Source organism: Apostichopus japonicus, chromosome 8, assembly GCF_037975245.1.
Source record: "Apostichopus japonicus isolate 1M-3 chromosome 8, ASM3797524v1, whole genome shotgun sequence".
Lineage (NCBI taxonomy): Eukaryota > Metazoa > Echinodermata > Holothuroidea > Aspidochirotida > Stichopodidae > Apostichopus > Apostichopus japonicus.
Window position 1 is genome coordinate 18,289,247 of NC_092568.1, and position 13,521 is coordinate 18,302,767.

The window sequence follows — 13,521 nt, forward strand, 5'->3', positions numbered from 1 at the left end:
TTCGCTCTTGGGAACTGGAGAAAATTGCGATAACAGAGAGCATAAACGTATCGAACTTGTAACATTCCGTCACAATATAATTGAACATCTTGGCAAACGCTCCGAAATGAAGTATACCAGGTCAACACGATTAGTAGCAACAAAGCTTGAAAGATGAAATTACTTCCCTGTGAGCAAAAATAGAGTGTACTGATCCCAACACGTCACAATAAAGAAATCGATCTGGAGGCAACGATGATATCTGTGGGGGTATTATGATAAATCTGTAGGGATTACGCTCGGTGAATACAAAAAAGACGTGTTTACACATTTAAATACATAGAATTAAGGCATGTAATAAATAGACAAGAACGAATTTTGGTAAGACTCTAGACTTATGTAGATTATATACATGAACGGACGGACCATCGACTGTATATAAAATAGCAAAGGCAGGTATCATAACCAAAAGGTGCAGTAGCGTTTTTGCTGCAGTGAAGATAGGGTTGGTGGGGGGTAGACGTGAGTGGAGGAAAATGTTGCCCGAAGAACACAATTTAATGGAATACTTTATTCAGTGATTTTAAATTGTCTGGATTAAAAATGAATTTTGTGACTGATTTTAATAATGTAACATCGATCAATTTACAGAAAAGATTTGATGCGTGTATCCTTGAAACTACATAATTTCAAAAGACTCACCATTTATATTTGTCACTTTAAAGTTTACTCACAAGTGTATAAAAGGCTACCATTCACTTTGCAAAGAAAGTGTTAGTCTTTGTTATCAATTGAATATTTCGTTCATCATATTTGTAATCAATGCAAGGGACTAAAACTAGTTTTTTTTTTAATCCAGCATTTCGTATCCTATGTGAAAAGAAGCGATTCGATTTTAATAAAACACGTACTATGTGTTCACCTCTAATAATAGTAAACACTCATACTCAGTCTTAAATGACAAATGCTGGAACACGGAAAACTATGCATTATGCTTGCTATTTTATTTTACGATAATTCACGTAAAAAATATTACCTCTAGCAGAGCCCTATCTTCCATGGTACCGTAGTACAAGATCCCTGTTATCATTTGGACGAACGCGTGACTATTGTCGCAAAATTCAACATTTTCTATTTTATCCAAATAAGTTTTACTGTGATTTACATCATGTCGTTCCTTAAAAGTGAAGCTGCTACTTCCTTCACCTGAAAGTAATAAAACAAAATTAATATGTTGTGAATGCAAATGTCATCGGTTACCATAATAATAGTTTATAGGTGCAGTCACGTAGAGTGGTGTGAATTATTCTTCTAATGTGCAACTATCTGACTTTCTTAGAATTCGGATTTAGAAATTGTTTTGTCAGACAGACAGGCAATCAAAATACTTTCCAATGATTACAGGCAGCCTTATTTGTATTACTTCTCTCAGTTCAAATGTTTGCTCTATTGAATTGGCCTAACTTTATGGTATGGAGTATATTACCTTTACGTTCGCTAAGGAACAACATCTCTTCATTCCAAAAGACGATGCTTTCAACAGTTCCACTGTAGGTCTTCATTTGGAAGTCTTCTGTAAAGTATAATGTCATAGAAGCTTTTAATCATGTATTCTCAACTGAAATGCGTTAACAAACTGATTAAAAGCGAAACATCGTGACTGATCTATCGAACCATGGAAATTTCTACAAAGAATCTTACAACATCACCAATATCTTGCAAACTTTCTTGTTTTGGTTAACCACAATTTAGGAAACAAAGTTTACAAATAAGACTTAGAACCTACTAACCTCATGTCGTTTAGGTATAACAAGTTTTGTCACATGTTTCGCCATCTTAAGAAACATTACATGTCATATTTGCTGTACATGTGCTGAAAATATTACGCGTTATTGCAATAAATACAACCCAAAAATACGTTTATAACGAATAACGGAACAAGATAGTTTACCATCGTTCGATTGGAAGCTACTTATCATGTAAGCAGTATATTTGTAATAAATGAACAGCTTAATACAATAACAACTGCGAAGATCTTTAAGGTTAATAAATTATTCATAGTTTGTTTTGATATATTACAGGAGAGAGAGAGAAATAGTCACAGCATATTGCTCTATATTTCATTCGTAATTTTGTTTGTAGCTACTTACGAAGTGATAAATCTGTAATCCAAAATCCTAAGCGTGTCCACTGCTGACTGATTAAGTTGTAGCAAAGAACAACAATTGATGAGTTGCCAATTCGAAGCATCACATTTACAGTATCGATATTTGCACTGAAATCTGCATCCACAATCAAAACCTTCAAAGGAGAAAGACGTATAACATGACATGCGATTATCTTCTAGTCACAATGATTTATTGACCTCAATATTAATTGTCTTAAGTAAATTAATGGTCATTGGATAAGAACGATTAATTAGAACAATTCCTTTACAGTTGTCAGCACATTTAGACAGCCATTTATTAGATGAAACATGTTATGAGCCCATTTCTTGTTTTCATTCTTATTCTGTTGTTAAACTGGTACAGAATCTAACATTGTATTATAAAATAACCTATGTAACTTGGCACAAGGATTAACAGATGTCACGAGAGTCAGGCGTTAGCTAAGCACGACAAAACTCTGATAAGTTGCTTTGTAACGTATGTGAGTGTTTATGTCATTGGCTTATATCATGCCTTCTGTGTTCAGCTTGTTTTATTTATTTTTGAATGATGACTCGATACATTCTGTCACATAAATTTATGGGCAAGTTGTATCTCATCGGATTAAGGGAACCATTACACAAACCTGTACTCGCTCGCCAGTGGCAGAGATCTGTGTCAAGTCCTCAGGAACAAGAAGCTCATGAAATGTATCTCCATCTTCTAGAAGGTAAATTTGCATTTCGTTCCAGGCCAGTAGCATTTCTCTTGATTTGAGCTTAAAGGACATACGCGTAAAATAATAAAGACACAAACTTTGGTGCTTGTTAGAAAAGAGGAAACGAACACTTTTTTTCAACAGTAATACTGGTAATAGGATAATTCCATTCCGAATTGGAGAAGCAAATAGTCGAAAGATAGGCACCGTTCTTATAACCAGAGGATCTTCAAATGAATAATAGGGTAAATTAAGTTGATTAACTTACAAGAAAATTCTTCGACGGAAGACATATTTCGATTGATCTAATTGATGTCAAACCAAGAGACCTCACACCTAAAATAAACAAAAAGCAATTAATGAAGAAAACATGATTTAAAACAATACATTAATTACGGTATATATCAGAAATGCAATGCTGTTTTTTACACTCTGTGCTAGTGTTGTGGGGTATTTATATGGGGTATATATATATATATATATATATATATATATATATATAAATATATATATATATATATATATATATATATATGTAATATATATATATATATATATATATATATATATATATATATATATATGTGTGTGTGTGTGTGTATATATTTATATATATATACTTATTTATATATCATTATATTTATAAATACTTACCTTTAACAGAACGGAAAGTACCATCTGTTGTCATATAAAGCAATTGACCAGACGTCATGAGAAAGTACAATTTATCCAAGGTGAATGCAACATCAACAAGCATGTCGCCTTCCTGTAGAGAGAAAAAAACACAGAAAAAGAAAGCTTCCACGTTTAGGATAAGAGTTCAGTAATCAGATAAATATATATTGGCTGTTTTTGTTTTCAATTTCGGTGTAGCCTTTGACAGTGACTCCAGAGAGGAATAAATACTACTGCTAATATATGATGAAAAAAAGAAATTTCTTATCACCCCACAGGTCGTTTTGTCAATATCTATCCTTCGGGGTTGGAGATAACATAAAAGTAAAATATTTCCGTTCCATTATGCCCGACATTAATCTAATAAAACCAAGAAAGCTTTGATAAGATATTCATACAGTAACAGTGGAGACATTCAGTAGACTCTCAGAGGACAAGGCAAGCTGTGCCAACTTCTTACCGACATGGATGTATTGTTTACGTAAACCTCCGACGTCGTAAGAAATCCGTTTTGCGTGAAGAGCACGATATTTCTGTGAAAGAACGAACAAAAAATAAGATCGTTCCAGCTGTGTAGGTATAGGATAACTCGCTGATTGCATATAAATGCTATCTCATCACATTTCGCATAGGACGACTATGCGGTGGAAACTCTTGAATAACGAAATGATAATGTTTACCAGTAAAATTATTTATCTTTTTCAGCCAATCTTTTATATTTTTAAGACTGATATTTATCACGACCCTTTGAATGTTTACTTTGCGCGAATAGAACTACTTTGGATATAAGTCTGCAAATCATATATGTATGAAACTACTTTTTGATCACAATGAATCCAGAGTTTTATTATACGAACCGTATTGATACTACCACATGTATTGCACATGGGTCCTTTATAGATTTTTTCAAGTCAAGAAGCCCTGTCAGTTTTAAGTTACCTTCCGAGGGCATTTGTGTCTTGAATTTGGGAATTGAAATGGAAACCTTGGTAGGTCTGTAATCGAGAGAAAAAAAGGGAACTATTATTTACATCGTGACATTTCATTATGAAACAAAAACCGCGGAGGAGAAAGCGAAGAAGAGAAGAGTACAACACAGACTTACTTAAGAAAAAATATCTTACTCTTGTAAATATTTCTTTAACTTATTCTTAAAACTTAATAGTGACCTAGTAGAAGCAACTTTAGCGTCAAGCGAATTCCAAAATCTGGGACCATGGAAACTTATAGTAGAATAAGCCATGGAGGAGTGGGTGAGCGTACATATAAAGTTTGATTATTTCGTGTACGATATGTATGGATATTTTCGGTAAAGGTAAACAAACTTGAAAAGTTACGAGGCTATAAATGTTCACGCCATTTAAATATGATCATTCCTAATTGGAAGTTATAAATATAAAAAAAATTGTGGAGAGTTTTAATTCATTAAATAAGGGCATGGTGATAAGAGGAAGTGTTGCAAATAATTCTTATCCCTTTTTTTCTGAAGCAGAAAGAGACTATTTACTGAAGACGGATAAACAGAAAATAGCACAATAATGAAGGTGGGGTAAGATCATAGTTTTATACAAAAACAGCAAAACACTCTTAGGAACGAAAGACTTGATTCTGTGGATGACATCTATATACTTAGAAACAAAAGTTTTAACTTTCTGAATATGAGGTTTCCAGGTAATGTGATTATCGATTATTACACCAAGGAACTTATCTGAAGAAATAGTGTGATCATCGATTGTGAGCTCAACATAAATTTGTCGGAAATGGTATATCAGGAAACGTGATATTCCATAGTTAAATTTGATTTATCGTTTCTAAGTACATCGTGTTGCTCATTTGATCAATCTTTTCTACCTGGTTGAAGTAGATCTAACTATATTTTCAAAATATTTGTTGTATGATGAACCCCAAAATACGCTTATATCTCTTTTAGAACACGTACAAGTTAATAATCCCCTTTGAGACGTTCGTTTCCTTGAAGTGTAATTGATCATCTTCTCTGATTGTAATACCGTAAGACATGACGTGTTAGACCTTTACTTCACGCGTAATATTTGTCAATAATTAATTATCATAGATGGGTTTTCGTCTTGCAAAAAAAAGTTAACATTTCGTTTAAAATACACAGACATACTGAGCTTCATTTCTCTTAAAGCTGTACTTCTTGTATGTTGTTTTTTACTAGTACTTCATATGTTTTTGCTTCCATCTTCCATATTTAACTACAAACACCTATCGTGACGTTCATGGAAGGCTGTGCGCACATATTGGGGAAAAGAAGTTTTGTGGCGACTGGATTACAATAATATTTAAAGCTTTATTTTATTTAAATAATGCTTTAAGTGGTTACATGCTTACCGAATAAGACACGCATTCACTGTTAAGCCAGGTTTGCCTTCGATCCTTACAATATACTGTAGTCTTTCGCCAATGTTCATGGAAACAGTCCAATACCTTTAGATAAAAGTAAATAGGCCTATAACATGAAACTGCTCTCATGGTTTACCTAACATAAAATGGGGTAAGAGCATGTGATATTTCGTAAAGATGAGATGAAGCAGTTAACATCAATAATAGACTTTGTATTGAAAGTACAGCTTACCCATTAAGACTGTACGAAACGTTGTTCCACTGCAATTCGTCCTTTGTTTCCGGAAAGACTTCCAACGGAATTGGCTCTTGTCCACTGTCTTGGAATAAATTTGTTAGTCTTCGAGAGTGCTGTGATAAATATATTATGAAATGCAATGCCATTAGTACACTACTTTCAGTATTCACTTCGGGGTGAACATTGTGAGATGATAAAGACACAGCACACAGCGGCAATTGTTACTTACTTGTGAAGGATGTTTGGCTAAACTATTACTTTCAGCACTGCCTTGATACACTGGATCCGTTACCCATATTCTGAGTCTGGCCTCGCCTCTATTGGTCCACTCACTTAAAAGAAAAAATGTAACAACACCGATTTTATCTAATGCAATACCAACATTTTGTAACCATGTCTACGTGTTGAGATGAGAGGCCGCCCCACTTATATGAACTTGCAAAATGAAAGTACACATCACAGCAAACTTAAAGAGAAACTATCCGACTGCTAGATTACCTTAAATCTGTAAAGGTGTTCCACTTATAGCAAAACGGCTGGTCCAAGAAACGAATAAACTTAGATTCTGTGATCTGTAACAAAAAGAATGAAAAGGAAACGCCCATGACGAAATGAGTGATGCTAGAGCTTGGGTTACTTTTGTTAATACATTCGAAGTTTTTAATCCATTTAATCTCACGACAATTTGCTTTAGCCAGTTTACATGTTTACGTGTCAAGCGTTTCAAATGGAGCGCGTGATTCAGAGAATTTCTTATATTAACCTTCTCGTCAGGGGTGGAGAGGAAGTGAATAAAAAATCCCACTGATGAAAATTCTCTCTTTTTAATATTAATTCAAAAGACTAAAATTTTCAAATAGTTTTACGATATTTGATCTTTGACTCAACCTTTTTGATTTGATACTTACGGTGTCGTTGGAATCCTTTCTCCTCATTTTGACAGAAATATCATAACTTCCTTCTGGACATGTTAAATAAGAATCCGTATTGCTGTGTTAAATGAATATTAAAGCAAAGCTTTGCAAGATGAACAAATAACTTAATTTGATTATATTGTAACACATTAAAGATACAATACATATATGGGATGAGGCTGTTACATACACAAAGAATCAAATAAGTGTAATAACTATATATCTTCCATTAGCCTACAATTTTGCAACTTAATTTTAAACGTTATGTAGACCTATGTCCTAAAAAAGAGGAGCGGCAGGTGCGTGTGCCTAAACTAAGACGAATAGTGAATCCGAAAATACGCTACTCATTAATGATGTCACAAATCTAGTCTGCGTTGCCAGATATACTTTTGATGGTATAATACCTGAGATACACAAGTTGGTTTACTAAAAGGGACGTTAATGGCCTTCAGAATGACACTGTAGCATCAACACTTACCTGCAGGTGTTCCGTGACTGTTAAACATATAAATACACACTTTAGTCTAAATTAGGAAGGATATTGAAACTTCTAAACACCGGGCTCATTGTTGCATGGAAGAAAGCGTTTAATTTATCTTATTCTAACAGTTACGTTTCCGTTACTACAAAATAATAATGAATAATTATGAAATAAACCAAAGAAACTGCAAATCTACTTGTAACTGAACCATTTTTAGTTTACTTTGTCGATGAAAATGCACACGATGAAGGTGGGATCCACTCGATAAATTCAAACAACTGGGCATCACCCCTTTCATGGAAACGTAGAGTCACCTGGAACAGAATAATCGGGGATTTTTGTTTCTGTATATTTAATTCCAAACACTAAACAAATTCTTAACTTTATTAAAAGTCACAATACACCAATAATTATTTCAGAAATACAATAAGACAGCTTTAACTGTATGTATTGTCATATGTTATGCAAAGTTTTTGCAACACATATTTAGGTAACAGACAATGTACGCTAAAGGAATGACATAGGGTTGAAATACATCGAACTAAGGTTTCATATATCATGATCTAGCCCCCAAAAAGGGAGTGTTGATAAGGTTTCGTTGTTGATTCCGGTTTTTAGATATTCCTTGATGTAATTTAAAGTGTGGAATTCAGTGCCCATTAAATACCAAAAAGTCAATGAGGACGTTGGCTATTCAGTTCGGGCCTAGTTGCTGATGTTAATCCATTCAAAGTTATATTGATTGTGAAAGATAGCACCAAAGAATGATATCAAATAAAATGTTTACTTATTGACTTGGGAACTATAAAATGCTCTAGTTACCTTCCGACCACTTCGTCCTTTCTGAAGAGCTGGGAATATGATCATTGCGGGTGCAAGCCATTTCGTAAATATGTCATCTGTACCAATGCCATATACTTTCTTTGTACAATATATTTCCATATCATATTAAAATGACTGTTGATACTAAAGTCATTATTTGCTGTAGCCCTTTGAGCTTTTGCGTTGATTTCGGCAAAAAGATTGATTTTTTTCTCCACTTAAATAATATCGACGCACTTTGTTATCTTCACATTTGCATTTTCTAAAAGAAATTAACACAACTAAAAAGTTTAACACTTACTTTACTACGGGTGTCGAACCCAAAAAGGGAATCCGATGACCCTTCCTGACTTACTCTGTAAAAATTGAAAGAAAAGCTTTCAAGTTTACCTTTCTTTAAATCAATAATCCCGATTCCATATAGGCTATTGTATTTTGTTTTACAGTAAATGAACTGAATCTAACCTAGCTAACGGGTATTTCGTTCGTGTAACATTTTGATCGGGGATTTCAAGGTCGGTTTGAGGGGACCGTTATTATTTAGATATATCTTAGGCCTAGCCTACAATAACTGGATATATAGAAAGCAATACGAACGACACTTCTCAAAAACTTTGTCAGGTTTCAATTCCATTCTGAATAATATCTATGGTTGGCTGGAAATTCTAGACTTTTTTATCTGCATGGTTGTTAATAAGTATTTCTAACAACAGACCAGTTGTATATCCGGTTTTTAGGCCGTTTATTGGCCACAAAAGTAAATGTGTATCTTAATCTATTCCCCGAAACCGACTCTTTGTTTGGGGGGGGGGGGGGTCTTTTTAACTGTTGAGAAGTATATTAAAGAGTTTGTATAATGTACGTGTATACAATGGTCACACTAAATTATGCGCTTCTATACACGATATGGTTTCAAGAAGGTGAAAAGACTTTTATTATTATTATTATGTTAACATTAGAAGAAAAAACTTTTTGCTTAGTGCAGCAAAGTTTTTAGCACATTGGCCAAAATGCGTTGGAAATGCAAACCAAACAAATTAGGCTAGGCTAAGTATACAATATAGTCTGGTCTACGAGTTACAACTGTTTCTTGTCAAATAAAATAGCATGTTATTAACGGAAAACAAATTGTCAGTTCCTGGAATCAAGTACTGTTATTTTTTATGGTAATCTCATTTGATATTACTTGAGAGTTTTACGTCTCAAGACGAAATGTTCTACGCTCATCGCGGCAATCAACTTGCCACTTATTGTTTTGCGTTAGCCTAGGCTAAAGATAGAACTAACATAAGCCTAGGCCTATGTAGCCTAGGCCCAAGTTAGGTTATGCTACGGTAAACGTACGCTTAAGAATTATTATTATTAAAAGTATTATTATTATTAACGCTAGGTAACTCACGACCAAGAAGAGACATAGCTTCCCCCTGCCGTAGTGACAATTAGACCGACCAAATACATAAGACTGTTTAGTTTGTGGCAGATCATTGTCTACCTTATGTCTAGTCTGCACACACGAAGCTTACAAGTAACAACATGTACAGTTTCTACATCTAGTCGTCTAGTATAGTACGTTAGGGACGGGTTAACAACCGCAAGGCCATGTAATGTTAGGCGTGTGTATATCATACGTACGTCCAGCATGCATGCCTTGTGCTGCCATGGCAACGGTATACGTCATAATTTATGAAACTATTTGCAGTAGGCCACCATAACTTTTACCATGATGCAAAGACAGGACACGTTGATGAACTTTTTGAATCTAACCTTCTCTGTGTCGTCTGACGCAAAGATATAGTATAGTATAATCAAAATACAACATGAAGAATGGCAGTTTGGTGCTCCCCAACTAGTACTGATCTCTGTTAGTGTTAGGATTTAGCCAATTCAATTATTAACACACAAGTTGCACATTTTTTTTCTTCTTAAAATTGTATCAGATATAGGTAACTCACGACCAAGAAGAGAAATTGCTTTCCCCTGCCGTATTATAGTGACAATTACACCGACCAAATACATAACACTGTGTATAGTCTAGCTTATGTCTAGTCTGCACGCACGAAGCTTACACGTAACAACATGTACAGTTCTTCATCTAGTCTATAGGCGGCGCGAACGGATTAACAACCGCAAGGCCTTGTAATTTAGGCGTGCGCGTGTGTATATCATACGTACGTCCAGCATGCATGCCTTGTGCGGTCTTGGCAACGGTCTACGTCATAATTTATGAAAACTATTTGCAGTAGGCCACCATTACTTTTACCATGAAGCCAAAGACATGACATGTTGATGAACTTTGTGAATCTAACCGTCTCTGTGTCGTCTGACGCAAAGATATAGTGCGATCGAAATAAAACCAGTTTGCCGTGCTCCCCCAATTAATGATCTCTGTTAAGATTTAATCCAATTCAATGACTAAGTTACACAAGTCGCCCATTTCTTCTCCTCTTAAAATTGTATCAGAAAGAGGTCAATGTATATATATCCTTTTTTTTTAAATCTTATCACACGTAAATATTTATTACAATTAACCTACTTATTTCTTTTACACATACAAATAAGTCAAGCGAGATCACGGTTGGATAATAATTTCGTAAGTTGTTGCTGACATATCTTTGACATATTCTGAACGAAGAGACAGAAGCTATCACACGGTGTATACACGCGTGTGTACCAAGGGCGTAGGAACCGGGGGGGGGGGGGCTGGGGGGCGCCAGCCCCCCCAGTGAAAAATATGGGGCGGAAGTATCGTTCCGCCCCCCCGCTCCGCAAGTCAGAAAACCCCTTTTTCATTTCCAAATGAGAAAAAAATCTCATTTGAAGCACCAAATTACATCTAAGGCCAGGTGAAAATGCAAAATTCTTTACAAAATGGAGTGGGTGTTGAAGTGTGCTATATTGCACCAAATTGCATCTGAGGCCACCTGGAAATGCCAAAAAATTCCAAAGGGGAGGGGGACACCCCCTCCCCTTAGACCCCTCCCCCAGGCCGGCCATCAGTCTTCAGCCCCCCCACTCAAAAGTACCTTCCTACGCCACTGGTGTGTACCGTAGCATATACCGTAGCTTGCTGTAGACTGCCTTGTTTTTAAATCAGCCGAGATAGAGCCTGCATGGGTACGAAAACCAAACAATTTGATCCCTTCTCAACCCATATTTCCCTTCATCGAATCTGTACCCATGCGATCGACAGTGTCGCTGTTTTATTACCTATACTAAAGCATGTTTAATGTTTTTAACTTGTTTGTGTGTGTTCTGGCTTGTAATCCGTAATATGCATGGGCGGCGATCCGTACTTCCGAGTGGGGGGGGGGGGGGGGATATGACCTTGTTGACTATCTAAGCGTAGCGCCACCATGAGTTGGCGCGAAGCGTACAAGAAAATTTTGGGATTAACAAACTCTGAATCAACGAGGTAAATGAATCTGGAGAAACTATCACACAGTAAATAAGCGCGTACGCGCGTACCATGTATGGAGGGTCATGTGATGTGTTCCAGGGTGGTACTAATATACTACTCTCCCTATTACGCATGATGATTTCACCCAACTAGTACGTAAATGAGTTTGCGCGCTTAGAGCAGCAGACGACACCCGTTACCTAGCAATAACCGTGCCTGTAGCCTAACGTGATAGCTATATTCCCGTCGAACAGCATTAGGCTCTGTTCCATGGAGAATTCCGTGGTTGCACTGAACTAAACATTTCCCCACATTTCCCATTTCTACACTCACTTATAGCGTGTAGTAATAACGTTAGGCCATATGAGACAAAGCTTGCCCCTAGAGCTGTATTAATAAGTAAGATTATGTAGAAAGCCTGCCTTCATTCAAGAGAATAAGGTTGAACGTTAGCATATTAGCACTATTTCGTAGGCCTGAAGTACCAGTACCTTCTTATGCCGTTAGCTCCCATGTCCGAACCGACCAATCTTTCACGAAGTCACTAACACTGTTCTCGAACTGCTACAGAGAAATATCAGTATAGTACCACCCTGGAACACATCACATGACCCTCCATACATGGTACGCGCGCACCCAATTGACATGGATCCTCCAGATTCATTTACCTCGTTGCTCTGAATGCTATGAGGGTGCATATATGTACTATACAATACCGTGGGCGCAATAATACATTTTGTTGTTATAGGGCCAATGAAGCCTACAGTCAACTATTCTTGCTTTATAAAGACGCTTTATTTGAAACGATCGCACTGCGTTTATGGTATGCGAGAAATGAAGCTAAAAAAGAGCCGTACATTAACGATGATGCATAAATGTAGGCATGAAAATATTCTTATCCCTGGCATTTGGTGGGGGGGGGGGATATGGTGTATTACATCCCCTCCACCCATTTTCATGGGGGGATATATCCCCCCTTCCCCCCCCCCCCCCAGGATCGCCGCCCATGGTAATATGAGATACCTCCTGCTTGCTTCGACGTAGTTCACTTGTTGTAGCAATAAATGTTTGACCTTCGAATTATCTCCGAAAACGGTAGGTAGCAGCTGAATACAAATTCAGTAGGATCGTTAGTCTTTTCAATTTATTGTCCAAGGGGAATAATTCTTTACTTATCCTTGTCAGGGACTTTATGCTCCCTGAATTGACTAGCCTATATGCTGACCAAGAAGAATATTGAAATTATACAGCGGCAAGCTCTACCGCCCTCTTCAGGTCAGCGAAAGAGCGGCTGTGAAGAGATAACGATTTAGAGATCAACAAATTTGAGGTAAAGTTCCTTGATTCAGAAACCAGAAACACAGGGGAAGACAAAAAACGAATACCGAAGTAGTGGAAAGAAAAAAAGTAGAGAAACAGAAGAATAAAATAGAAACTGAAGGACATTCTGTGACGATCTACTCATTAATATTCAATTACGTCATAATCAACTATTTATAATGAAAATAACTCATTCGCAACACCTTATGTTGAGAGCTGTTCAAATAACATATCATTGTTACGAATGTAATATGATATTTTATATCCGATGACGCTATAAAACACTACAATAAAGTACTTGATTGTTCGCTCCGCCGCGGTAAACGTTGTAGATATGTAGACCACATAAACTGGGGTACGGGTGAGGGTGGGGTGTAGCCATCATGTTGAACTGGAATACACATTATATGTATTTTGAATCATTTTTATGCATTGCAAATGAGGAGTGAATCGTTGGAAA

At 36.2% G+C, this 13,521-nt stretch overlaps 1 protein-coding gene across 3 annotated transcripts in view; it reads right to left on the bottom strand.

Annotated features, from left to right (window-relative positions):
- Window positions 1-9,934, bottom strand: part of LOC139971338 (cation channel sperm-associated auxiliary subunit epsilon-like) — a 21,000-nt gene extending 11,066 nt beyond the window's left edge. The window contains exons 1-17 of one of the 3 annotated variants that reach the window (XM_071977692.1): window positions 9,744-9,934; window positions 8,646-8,700; window positions 7,745-7,836; window positions 7,033-7,114; window positions 6,623-6,696; window positions 6,354-6,456; window positions 6,119-6,237; window positions 5,875-5,970; window positions 4,377-4,514; window positions 3,980-4,052; window positions 3,499-3,610; window positions 3,113-3,180; window positions 2,773-2,904; window positions 2,130-2,280; window positions 1,466-1,549; window positions 1,016-1,185; window positions 168-241 (exon numbers count right to left, since the gene is read on the bottom strand). In XM_071977692.1, the coding sequence (XP_071833793.1) occupies window positions 168-241; window positions 1,016-1,185; window positions 1,466-1,549; window positions 2,130-2,280; window positions 2,773-2,904; window positions 3,113-3,180; window positions 3,499-3,610; window positions 3,980-4,052; window positions 4,377-4,514; window positions 5,875-5,970; window positions 6,119-6,237; window positions 6,354-6,456; window positions 6,623-6,696; window positions 7,033-7,114; window positions 7,745-7,836; window positions 8,646-8,700; window positions 9,744-9,829 (1,709 nt within the window). In that variant the 5' untranslated portion in view covers window positions 9,830-9,934. Of the gene's footprint in view, window positions 1-167; window positions 242-1,015; window positions 1,186-1,465; window positions 1,553-2,129; window positions 2,281-2,772; window positions 2,905-3,112; window positions 3,181-3,498; window positions 3,611-3,979; window positions 4,053-4,376; window positions 4,515-5,874; window positions 5,971-6,118; window positions 6,238-6,353; window positions 6,457-6,622; window positions 6,697-7,032; window positions 7,115-7,744; window positions 7,837-8,645; window positions 8,701-9,743 lie in introns of all 3 variants that reach the window. The other 2 variants (XM_071977691.1, XM_071977693.1) reach the window with 2 other exon arrangements.
- Between the last annotated feature and the right edge of the window lie 3,587 nt (window positions 9,935-13,521).